This window comes from Dysidea avara, chromosome 8, assembly GCF_963678975.1.
Source record: "Dysidea avara chromosome 8, odDysAvar1.4, whole genome shotgun sequence".
NCBI classification, from domain to species: Eukaryota; Metazoa; Porifera; class Demospongiae; order Dictyoceratida; family Dysideidae; genus Dysidea; species Dysidea avara.
The window spans coordinates 18,941,235-18,953,992 of NC_089279.1; the positions used below are offsets into that span (position 1 = coordinate 18,941,235).

Consider the following 12,758-nt stretch of genomic DNA (forward strand, 5'->3'; position numbering starts at 1 on the left):
ATACTGGATACAGGTAGTAACTACTTGTGATCGAGAATTCGCATAGTAGTGGGACAGGAAGACAACTGAGGAAGTGTATTTGAGAAAATCATTGTAGAAGCGTTGTTTGTGTGAGGTCATCAATGTAGCAAAGTTGAAGGCATGCATTGGCCCACCGAATCTAACCAAGAATGTGCTGATGAACAGATTAGTGAACAACTTCAGACTAAGTTGTTAGATTTTTGACAATACCACAGAGCCTTAATCATGAGTATAACAAATTCAAAAGTTAAACCATCATACACTATTGTACTATGAACCTCCCTTGCCAGTTTCCCAAGAATGCTACACAACTCTCCTGCTTTTCATGTTGCATGCAGAAGTACACAGTAACCATGTTATAACAATAGCATGTCATGTGTGCAAGGGTGATGTGAAAAGGTCGACATAAAGTACATATACCACAACTAATCAAATGTTTCATCATTTTCTTCATCAAATGATAACAAGTTTGTGTTCTTTACTTTCTTACTGGTACTATTTCTCCTAACGGGTTTATCTGATTTAGTTCGTTTTGTAGATGCATCCATCCCACCACTAGATTCTTTTGTTTTTCTCTTCTTCTCTGGCTTTTTAAATACTATCTTTCCATCTGCAGGCTCCTCTTCTATTCACAATACAAATTATAATGACATAAATATCACACAACTATAGTGGAAAGGTACATGTATATGGCAGAAATGAACGTTGCAACCTACAAAGGTTTGCTAATCGCTAATCATGTATATTATATACTCATATGTAAGAAAAATGCTGGGTCTTACAAAGCCTACTGGCTTAAAACAAGCTCTTCTATGCCTATAGCTTATAGTAATAGCGTAGCATTTTAAAGTCTCATACCCAACCGTTCAATCATGTGAAGATAGTTTGGTGACATTGGTCCACATTCTTGGCCCCAGTGAAGTAAGTAGTGGTACACCTGTACAATTATAAACATCCTTCTCATGCTCATTTATGCTTAAAATCAAATAAACTTTCCAGCTGCTTAAAGAGTGTTTCTTTGGAATCTTGCTGGCATAAATGCCAATTAATAATCTATATACAAAAACCTTAAAATTTGACAATAAACAATGGCTAAGCAAGTTATTTACGTACATACTTTATTAGTGCACACTTCCTGGGCCAAAAAGTTTGACTAGTGTCTCCAGGAAACCTTCACGTGATTAAGCACACGGGCAGCTGGGGATGAGGCTTGGCTTTCCTTTAAAGGTTGACACTTCTTTCAATAAGAAGAGTACGCAGAAATATGTATGGTAACAACAGGTGCAATTTCAAATATGAAGCAGGATACATGTGGTATACCATTGTGTTGTACAGATCAACAAACTGAGAGTGAGTAGGCTAGCTTATATCATAAATAATAAAACAATACCAAAGACAAAGCACAATAGCCTGCCTTTTATGTTTGCCCATGCAGTCATGTGGGTGATGAGCACAGTTGGGGTATCACTAATTACATAACATTGTGTCTTTACATGATTATAGCCATATTTATATCGCACATCAAAGTAAAAAAAAAAAACTGGGAGTATATGGTAGTTAAACCCCAGTACATATATGGAAGACAACATAATTATATTAACACATTCAATTGAAAGAAGTGTAATCAAAGCCTTACATTATAAAACTATAAGTTAACCTAAAATTGAAGCCATACACATTGTACAACTATAGTCTTGTTTCCATCTGTCCATGCACTCGAAGGTCGTGTGATTGAGTGCGTGGGCGGCTTGGGACGAGGTAGAACAGGTATAGCAAAACTTGAGCCTTGCACAACTGGTATGCTTGTCTAGCCTTATTGACACGTTGTTTGTGAACTTGACTGCTTCAAAGTGTGGGATAGAAGCCAGTTGTAGGATATCTAGTTTTCAACACCTCGGCCTCAGGTTGATAACTGATATCCTACTTGTGGTGCGGTTTAACTATAACTTAATCACAGCAACTACAAGAATCCTCATTAAGCTGTAACCACTAAGGATATCTAGTAACCACTGGGTACTATTTTAAACACCACCTTGTTTACTTATGTACTTCTCAGTGACTCTCTACACTATGGTATTACAACATACATAACAAGTTTAAGGAAAAATTAGGAATTTCTACACTATGGTCATATCACAAACATACATAACAAGTTTAAGGAAAAATTAGGAATTTTAAGTTTGATTAGGGATCATAGAAAAAAACGTAAGGAAACAAGGGAGGTCGCCTATACCTGCAGATATACTAGTGAACATTTAATCCCTAATATAGTCTATGATCCCTAATCGAACTTAAAATTCCTAATTTTTCCTTAAAATTGTTTGTTTACTTCTTTTGTAACATTATTATGACTGGTAAACCCACGCATACCGCATCAAAAGAAAGGATGGTGCCAGAATTAATGTTTCATCTGAATGCGCCCCCCACCTATTAAATACTATGTCGAAAGTGCAGTGGCCATTATGCTTTGCTTTCAGCTATGTTCAGCCCGTTACACAGCGCTACAGACAAAAAATAGTAGAAGAAGTGCCTCTGCTACTATTTAATAATCCAGAAAACATAACAGTTCACGTGCCCCCAACTATCAATTACTGCCTCGCTTTCAGCTATGTTCAGTGAGATGTTCAGCCCGTTGCACAGCATTATAAATGAAGAACAGTGTTAGAATCACATCTGCAATCAATCCAGTCACCACGGAAATACGGATGACTCCCATTTACAAACATACTGTGTCAAATATTGTATATTCAGTAACTACTACTTATAAATCATTGTCTATATTTATGATGTAGTTAACAGATGACAACAATGTCCTTGATTTAGCTACTTACGTATGCATGTACTTTAGGTTGGTTTTGTTGTAGACGTCACTATATATTATCTATGGATTTATTGTGAAATAAAGTATGTACCATGGAGTGCCAATAAGCCGTGCATCACACTACCATGAATGGACACCTTGAGCTGTCAGCAAAAAGAAATGGGACACAAAGGAGGACAAAGAAGTAAGTCCATGATGCGTGCATTGTACATACTGTGGTATGCCAAAAGGCATGCCTTGGGACGAAGCGATGTCGAACAGTGAAAAAATCAAGCCCATTGCCTTAGTCGTTATCAAGTTACGCTTGCCTGAAGGCAGGCAGGCAGGCAGGCAGGCAGGCAGGCAGGCAGGCAGGCAGGCAGGCAGGCAGGCAGGCAGGCAGGCAGGCAGGCAGGCAGGCAGGCAGGCAGTAGAAAATCCCATTGAATAAATTGTTTTTTAAATTTTGTAACAATTTATTGGAAGCCTTTAGGATCATACTGAAGACACTTTTGGGCTTGGTTATACCTAACCAATACTGCCAGGATGGAGTTGTGAAGCCGGTTTTTGGGTGAATTTTTTTGGCTAGGAAAACTCAAATCTCCATGATCCCTAATATACAGTACTACTGTACTGTATAACCATGCAATATGGGTATGTTGGAGTGATACGGAGTGATGTAGGAGTAATGTGTATGATATATGTGGTGTGACATGATATATGTGTAGTATTAACATTTGGTTTTTAATTATTAAAAAATAAAAGGTTATTGGTTTACACAAATTAACTTAGGTAATACCCAAAGCAATCCCCTATAAACCCTCCAAATACTATAATATCACAGAAACTTGTAACTCCTACGCAGTGTTCAATCTCACTAGTACAAGTTGATTGGCTTTATTAGTAGCACAGTATCCCCTAATAGTATAGGTACCACAGAAGATTTTAGTTGAAGTGTATATGAACTAGTACAATATGTTCTTTGTAATCATTTTATCTAACCTACTGATTTATACCGATGCCAACTGTGAAACATACGGTAAGGATGCAGCAAATGTATATTGTACATATACGGTCACACACATGTTTAATATGTAATACAAGAAATATATATCTATAGGCACTATTTGTTCATCACAACCTAACACGGGACAGCCATTATGCAAGCAGCACAATGAGACAGTAAGTTTTCTGTGCAACTCAGATGTAGACTGCTCTGGAGAACACGAATTTGTATTTGAGAGAAATAGCCAGGGAACAAATAACTATGGTGAAATACAGAAAGGATGGTTTTATCAATACAATGGAAAAATACACAGTGTTACAGATGGTGGGAACCACAGATGTCAGAAAAGATGTAGGGATGGTAGTGCAAACTCAACATATTGTTATTTGACAATACAAGGTGGGTGGAACAGTATATACCTAACAACTATTAGTATACTATTGGTTCTATTACAGTAATGCCATCCACAATAGAGATGAACTTCCCTCCAACTACTAAACATACAAACTATATTGGAACATGCACTGCTACAGGAAACCCAACACCTGTCATAGAGGCAAAGTTGAACATTCCCTCAACTGACTGTCCATATACTACAAGCTATACTAATGTTAGTATGTACACAGGGCAAGTAGTACTCACTATACCACATGTAACAACAAAGTGTCATAATGCCACCGTCTACTGTTCTGTGAGGTGTAGAAATTGTCGGACTCAACAATCATCAAAACTAAATGTTACAGAACTAAGTCTTACTGAAGGAGCATTAAGTATGTAGCAACTAAGTAACTTGTCGTATTATTTCACTGTCTATTTTATAGGCACTGATCCAGACAACACTACTGAACCAACAACCCCTTTACCAGGAAGAGGCAGCACAAACAACATCAACTTCTTGATGATATTTATTCTTGTGATCATCGTGTTTAGTTTCAGTTCATAGAAACAAATAATAATCAACAGAATCACTAACCTTATTATAGTAGGTATTGTATATACAGGTATGTAGGATATTAATGGGTAGTGTATGCAAGGTCTGTATAAACTGTACTAGAGTAGGATATGCTGTAGTGTATGAGATGTATACTGATACAGAGACAATAATAGGCACTAAAACTGTACATAATACTGGTCAAATTGTAAATTTTATTTTAATAAATACTAATTAAATTTTTATGTATGTGTAACTTAAGAGATTAACTATCACATCTTATGAATGTCTTTAAACAACTTACTAAGTTTTTCTAAGTTGTAACATACTTGTGTTAGGGAACATACATATACACAATAGGGTTCTCTCAGAGAAACTAAAAATGAAAATGCAAAACAAGCAAATAACTTCACTACCTGCTAACCATGTACAGAACAAAATCATTTGACTCACAACATCCTGTTTATAAATACAACAGTTCCCTTTGATAAACTACGAGACAAAAATTTGCTGACAAAGCTGAAATTCATCATAATGCTCACCACATTCTATTACATACTATACAAGACCCAATGTAACACTTTCACACCTTTGATTAAAGGAATTCCATAGGCTACATTTGCCTCTTTACAGGGAGACATCTGAATGTACACCGGTGTACATTGAAAGTATCCCAGGAAAGTGGTTGCACTTCTAAAAGATCAAGCCACTTTCATCAAAGCAAGCATGGTATTGATGTGGATGAGGTAGTGGTACCGCCCTCTACTTGTTTTATACAAGCTCAGACCGAAATCGATTATGGGAATGCTTATGTGATGATTGCCACAAATTGAAGTGCTGCTACAGGAAGCACTCACAAATGAAGGTGTTTCAGTATTACTGTTCTACAAGTTGGGAAATGTTACTTAAAGGTGAGAACTAGTCCTACAGTGCATTCACAAATGTTTTGACATGTTTTTGAATACAGACTTACAGTTTTGAATGTGGACACGCACACATTACAGACGACACAAGTTTACCCCTCTATAACAAAGCTTACCCCTTAAGTCCTTAGTATACATTGTGATTAGTCTTTAAACAATGTGAAAGCATTAACCCTTAAATGCACATAAGCCTTGCAGATTACGCATGCCCCTGGAAAATGCATAAGCCTATATATAGGCTTTTACACATGGCTGTAAACAAAGTGCTGTAACTTTCGAAGCGTTCATCGTATGGCTTTGTAATCTGTGCCATTCTACTCATGATGTAATAAGCATTAAAATGATACCTAGGGGTTTATCCTACGACCAAAGTATAAGAACTAAAACTCAACGTGAAAATAATTCTTAACAAAGAGCTACAAAAATGTGCTACATACCTTTAGAAAATGATCCATAACTCCTTGCCAGTTGGTCCGAATCGCTGCAAACAAGTATTAGTCGAATCGCCATTCAATGGCGAATCAGGCCATATACAGCTCATGTGATTAAACCCACAATCAATATGACAGGCAAGACGAAGAATGTGCTGTTGCAATAAATAAAGTGAGACGTTACTTCGCTTTATAACAAGTAAGCCTTTGTTGCTAAGGTTATTTAGCCTTCCCCAAGTAGGCTAATGAATAAGCTTTCTATTGATACGTATCTCATTTTAGGCTAATAGAATTAGGAAAGGCTATCTTGCCTCACCATATAAGTTTGCTTTGTTTACACACGTATTCCTTAAAAGCTACGTGCGCATCTACGAAGTTTCATGCGCATTTAAGGGTTAAAACACTTGTAAATTCCCCAAAATTTGTCCCACTCAAAATTTCCATGATATCCGTAGGACTTGTCCATTTATTATAACATCATAGCTACAATGTTACTTGCTGTCTAACCATAATTGAATCTTTCAGGCATACATATAAAATGAATCCAGTGGCTACACTCGTATTGGCATCAAGGCTATCAGCCTGAAATGGAAGTGTTACATATTAGCTGTAACATGGGCACTCCTGATTTTCCTGATATGTATGCCCAAAGCCCGAGGGCCGTGGGCATACATATCAGGCAAATCACTTGTGCCCATGTTACAACTATGTGAATGACATACCAAGAACAGCCTTTCAAACTGAATTAGGGATTAAATATCCACTAGTATATTAGCAGGTGTAGGCGGAGTTGGGTAGTTACTTTGTATTAGTTAGAACAAGCCTACAAGGTTTCTACGCTATTTAGAGATCTGAGGATGATATGGACAAGGCTACCCCGGCCCAAGGTAATTGATTGTGAGTAGCCAAGCCCACATCCTCTAAGGGGTTTTGAAATAGCATAGAAACCGATGTTGGCTCATTTTTAAGTGATTTAGAAAATCTTCGTAAACAAAGTAGGTAGGTAAAGAAAGGGAGTGAGACATTAGTGTATTGAACACCTAGATCTGAATGCTAATGATGCTTGTGTTGTCCAGAAAGTAAGCTAACCGTAAGGACATTTTATTTCTGGCTTTACTGATTTTGTTTGATGAATGTAGTAAACAACCACTGGTGAAATCACAGGTTAGTAACAATTTAGTAACCCTGCCACAGGTTTCATAATAACTTCAGACAGAAATATTAATCTAATCCAAAACAGCCAAGCTGTAAAAAAAGTGTGCGGCCCTCAGAAAGCCTATGGTGAAAAAAGATGTGAAATCCAAGGTGGCGGCCAAGAAATGGCTGTGATGGTAGGTCAATGGTAAAAATTTTAATAACGACAATTCAGGTGAATTTTTGTGCCACTTCACAAAATTTACCTAAATTGTCATTATTAAAATTTTTACCATTAACCTACCATCACAGCCATTTCTTGGCCGCCACCTTGGATTTCACATCTTTTTTCACCATAGCCTTTCTGAGGGCCGCACACTTTTTTTACAGCTTGGCTGTTTTGGATTAGATTTCATTTCTTTTTGTATTTGTATACCCCAAAGCCGGCCTATGGCCAGCTTTGGGATTTTTTTAACCTATGTTTTTTCTTTACTACAGGAAGAAGAAAAGATGAAGTAGATGTACTTTAAATATTTTATCAGTAAATGTACAAATTATATATACTGTATAATACATATGTGACCGGATTTGCGAAAAGGGGTCTTCCACACACATCCAATTTGCCAACTTTGACAATTGATAACTTCAGATTGGAAAGAACTATTGCCTTGAATTTTGGATAGTGGTGAGCACCACTATAGCTGAATACGTGGTGAAAATTTCAGGTTAATATGTTACTTGAACACTGAGTTATGGTCTCCAACGGTTACGGAATTGGATGTGTGTGGAAAACCCCTTTTCGCAAATCCGGTCACATAATATTATATTGATTACAGAAATCTCCATGGTGGTTTCTTTGTAACTGAACACTCTACAAGGTGACTTCTTCTAATTGCTCTCTCTACAGGGTGAATTGTTTGTAGCTGAACGATCTACAAGGTAACTTCTTCTAGCTGATCTCCCTACAGGGTGATGTGTTTGTAGCTGAATTCTGTATAGGTGATTTGTTTGCAGCTGAGCTCTTTACAGAATGGTTTCTTTGTAGCTGAACTCTCTACAAGGTAATTTCTTCTAGCTGATCTCTCTACAGGGAGATTTGTTTGTAGCTGAACTATCTACAAGGTAACTTCTTCTAGCTGATCTCTCTACAGGGTGATTTGTTCGTAGTTGAATTCTGTACAGGTGATTTGTTTGCAGCTGAGCTCTTTACAGAATGGTTTCTTTGTAGCTGAACTCTCTACAAGGTAACTTCTTCTAGCTGATGTATCTACAGGGTCACTAGTTTGTAGCTGAATTCTCTACATGGTGGTTTCTTTGTAACTGAACTATCTATAAGGTGACATCTTCTAGCTGATCTTTCAACAGGGTAATTTGTTTGTAACTAAACTCTCTACAAGAAAACTTCTTCTAACTGATGTCTGAACAGGGTGAATTGTTTGTAGCTGAACTCTCTACAGGGTGATTTGTTTGTAGCTGATCTCTATACAGGTTACTTATTCTAACTGATCTCTTGAATTCTGTTCAGGGTGACTGCTCTATTAGAGTATCGCGATCTCGCACTTGCTACACCAAGTTGGATTTCGTGTTATAACTCCGTGGCTTTAAGTCTGATTTTTCTACACCATTGAAGAGCCTTTCTAAGATGATAACTCCATCTGTACAGCGATTTTCAAAGCATTACCCCAAGTGGTTTATCTGGTAGGCGTGGCAAGCATAATAATAATAATAATAATAAAATTAGCTAATCTCGATTGCGTAATTGTTACACACTGTTGATTTTTTCGCTGTATCTTCCTGGTTTTTACCTCGATTTCTTTCAAACCACAAAAGGTTTGAGGTTCAATAGTTAACCTATTCACCCACCGATTTTCAGCTTCTTCCCATACGCGGTTTACCCTGTAGGCGTGACAACATATTGCATGGTGTTATTTTTCGTGCGTAATCGCTCATAACTCTTTGCCTGTTTATGGTATTCCAGCCATAGTTGGTACAGAGATGCGCCTTACACCCCCCTTCTGTGTGCCAAATTTCAAGGCAATCGGATAACGCGTTCGCGTTTTATAGCAGTTTTTGTAAGTGTGCGAAAAGAGGAAGAAGAAGAACAAAAAACGAAGAAACTAAGCCAATTTTTGAAGTCGCATATCTCAGGAATGCCTGAAGCGATTTCGCTCAAATTTGGAATGTGGAGTACTGAAGTTGGAGGGAATGTACACAGCAAAATTTGTCTTATTTCATCAAGGCAGCACAGAGCTACGGAGGTGCGAAAATTGCGTTTTCTTTCTTCCTGTCAATATACTCACGGGGTTGCGCGCTGGCTTCTTGGGCCGCACGACACACTACCGTGTGTCTTGATACTTAGTACTTGCTACTTATAACACAATAAAGCAAAAAAAAAAAAAAAAAAAAAGAATAAAAAAAGATTATAGTTACATATTACTTCATTATAAATGTAAACTAGACATATTAAAGAATCAATAAAAATTAAAATAAGGAATAGGATTGTCCATGAAAAAAGAAAGGAGCACTGGATTAGAATGACAATGATTGTGACTACATCAATGATTATGACTACATCAAGTAAACCCACAAATCCCTATTTTGACTGCGCACAACTTTAGTATACCACAAGTTGTCAAAATAGGGATTACTGATACGGATTAATCAAATTTGTGAGTTTACTAAATGTAGCCACAATTGTTGCCATTCTTCTCCAGCGATCCTTTCTTGTTTCATGGGGTTTTTCAGCAATCCCTATTCCTCAGCTTTTAATTTTTTAGTTTGTGTACTTTTTCCTATGAAATACAACTTGCAAGACAAATTAGTGTAACAGAGATTCATCAGATTTAAAGATTAACCAGAGTGTTATGATTATTATTATTAATTAATATAGACACTTTTCCAATCATAAATTTATTTTTTATTTTTTCCACATCAAACTAATCACAATAAACAGCAAATTAAAACAAATCATCACTTGTAATGTAATTTTTAAAAATTGAAATTAAAATAATCAAATAATCACTACCTAAATTACTTGGAAGTTGACAGGCATATCAGCTGGGAGACTAACTCCATCATCAATACTTGCACCTGACCTCTGATCTATCCCTAATTCTCTCAAACAGGTGCATAGCTTGGATGACAGTAAAAGACAGTCATGCCCCAATACCTCAATATAGGTCTTCCCCCAACTAACTGATGGCTTCGGTGAAACAATTCCAACAAATCAGCCTCATGGCCCCAAAGAGACAGCAAAAGATGAAAGGAGGCATGATTTTCCTTAGCAGCAGCAGCAGCCCTGTATATACTCATCTTTTCATCTATAGCAGGGGTGAGCACATCAGCAACAGAATGATGGACATAAGAAGGGGCATCAACATCAGTCATGCAAACATCAAAGAGTGTCTTGACCTGAAGTAGCCAAACACCACAAACTCCAAGATCAGTAATCAATGCAACCAACATCATCACCAGTCATAAAACTGCTCATTGGCAATTCTGATGAGTGTAAGTTGTCAGTGATTGTGTACTTGTCAATTGTTATCATCCTAGGGAGTATAGCTACGTAACATGTAGTAGGTTCTGATTGGTTCACTAGGAAATTTTCACCAGCCCTAGTCTCATTGGGTAAATCACACTGAAGGAATCCTATATAGTGCTGTGGTCAGATACGTTGTGGTTAGCATGTACGCAATGGCTTCCCACAGACTGGCACCCACAAAAATAATCATAAACCACCAGACTCGGAATACAGTAGTTTGTACTTTGTACAGAATGAAAGTACGTAAGACTGAAGGTAATAAGCTGTTATTGAAACAAAAGTAGAAACACAGTGCTTGTGGCCAACTTCACATTGCAGAATGTACCGTGAGTATAAGCGACCTGCCCACGTACACTAATCACGACTAGAAAAAGCATCTAGGACCAAGCCTTTGTGCATAGGTGAAGCTTCCTGGCTTATTTTGAGTTTAATAACAGATTTGATTAACAAAAATCCATTGAGAAAATCTAACTCTTCATAGTATGACCTTTTATGGCTTTACGTATAGAATGACGTCTGAGCAAAAACAACAACAACAAAACAGCCTAGTTTGAGCTATTCCAGCTTGAAAATGAAGTGGAAAATTACGGGGAAGGATTCAGTAAGCATTGCTATATTATTATTTATAGTTTTTATTATGAAAGAGCTGCTGTACATCCATGAAATAAAATATTAAGATGAATAACAAGTACACAAAAAATTTGGAAGTTTCAACTAGAGTAGGGACCATAGCACATCGATAAAAAGTACTGAAACAAGTTGGAGTAGTGCCTAATATTAAATCACAGTAAAACAATGAGAAGTGTTATTTTCCATCATGAAGGGAAGCCATCATGCACTACCACCAAATTGACACCTTTTGCTGTCAGCAAAGATGAATGGGACACAAAGGAGGACACTGGTAAGTCCATGAAGAATGCATTATGTTGTGGTATGCCAAGAGGCATGTGTCCGGCCAAAGCGACATCGAAGAGTGAAAAAATAAGCCTGTAGCCTTAGCCGCTATTGAGTTACGTATCAGTCAGTCATTCAGTCAGTCAGTCACTAGAAAATTCTCATAACTAAAAAAAAAATTTCATAGCAACTTGTTGAAAGAATTTTGGGTCAATCTGAACGCTTGTTTGGGCTTAGTTTTACCTAACCAATATTGCCTCATCATCACCAGGGAAAAGTGAGGCTGGCTTTTGGGTGATGTTATGTATTTCACGCCCAAACCTTTGTGGTCCCTACTAAACAAGTACTATTGTACTGTATGATATGAAGATGAACAAAATGGCAGATTTCAGTTTTTGTCTAAAATACTGTACACCTACTGTTTTCTTTTCACTTGATACTCACTGGTGAACCTATACTCGTTGCAAAGAACTACCAGAGGGTTGTTTTAATTTGAAGGTTGCTTTCCAAGGTGGTTTTTTGGTGTGTGTTCTATTAGGATTTTTTTTGCAATAAAACAATGACAATCTTTACTGTGAACCCACTATTGTGGTTCATGATAGTATCCCTACTCTCATGTGTAATAAAGACCATTCACAAAGTGTAACTGATTTTGCTACGTAGATATTTGTACAGTGTACACAAAACTACTTTAGAACAAAAAATTCACTGTAAATCATACAGTACTATATAGTAGGGACCACAAAGGAGTAGGCATGGTCCACGAAATAATATCACCCAAAAACCAGCCTCAATTTTCCCAGCGACGATGAGGCAGTATTGGTTAGGTAAAACTAAGCCCAAACAAGCTTTCAGATCAACCCGAAACACTTTCAATAAGTCGCTACGGAATTTAAAAAAAAAATTATTTAACGGAATTTTCTACTGACTGACTAAGTAAGTAAGTAAGTAAGTAAGTAAGTAACTGACTGATGCCTTCAGACTGATAATGGCTAAGGCTACGGGCTTGAATTTTTCACTGTTTGACATCGCTTCGGGCCGAGACGTGCCTTTAGGCATACCGCAGTACGTACAATA

The 12,758-nt window shown here is 37.2% G+C and overlaps 2 protein-coding genes across 3 annotated transcripts in view; one reads left to right on the forward strand and one right to left on the reverse strand.

Annotated features, from left to right (window-relative positions):
- Nucleotides 1-322: 322 nt before the first annotated feature.
- Nucleotides 323-12,758, reverse strand: part of LOC136262734 (uncharacterized protein KIAA1143 homolog) — a 58,299-nt gene continuing 45,863 nt past the window's right edge. Inside the window, exon 2 of the mRNA XM_066057119.1 lies at nt 323-646. Coding sequence (XP_065913191.1) covers nt 447-646 — 200 coding nt within the window. The 3' untranslated portion in view covers nt 323-446. The remainder of the gene's footprint in view (nt 647-12,758) is intronic.
- LOC136262730 (uncharacterized) lies at nt 2,390-4,981 on the forward strand. Of its 2 annotated transcripts, none has more exons than XM_066057111.1 (4): nt 2,390-3,026; nt 3,942-4,226; nt 4,283-4,597; nt 4,649-4,981. In XM_066057111.1, exons 1-4 carry the CDS (start codon nt 2,972-2,974, stop codon nt 4,768-4,770), a joined length of 777 nt encoding a protein of 258 aa, XP_065913183.1. In that variant the 5' UTR covers nt 2,390-2,971; the 3' UTR covers nt 4,771-4,981. The 2 variants fall into 2 exon arrangements, with proteins under 2 accessions (XP_065913183.1, XP_065913182.1); XM_066057110.1 differs by lacking the exon at nt 2,390-3,026 and adding an exon at nt 3,673-3,860.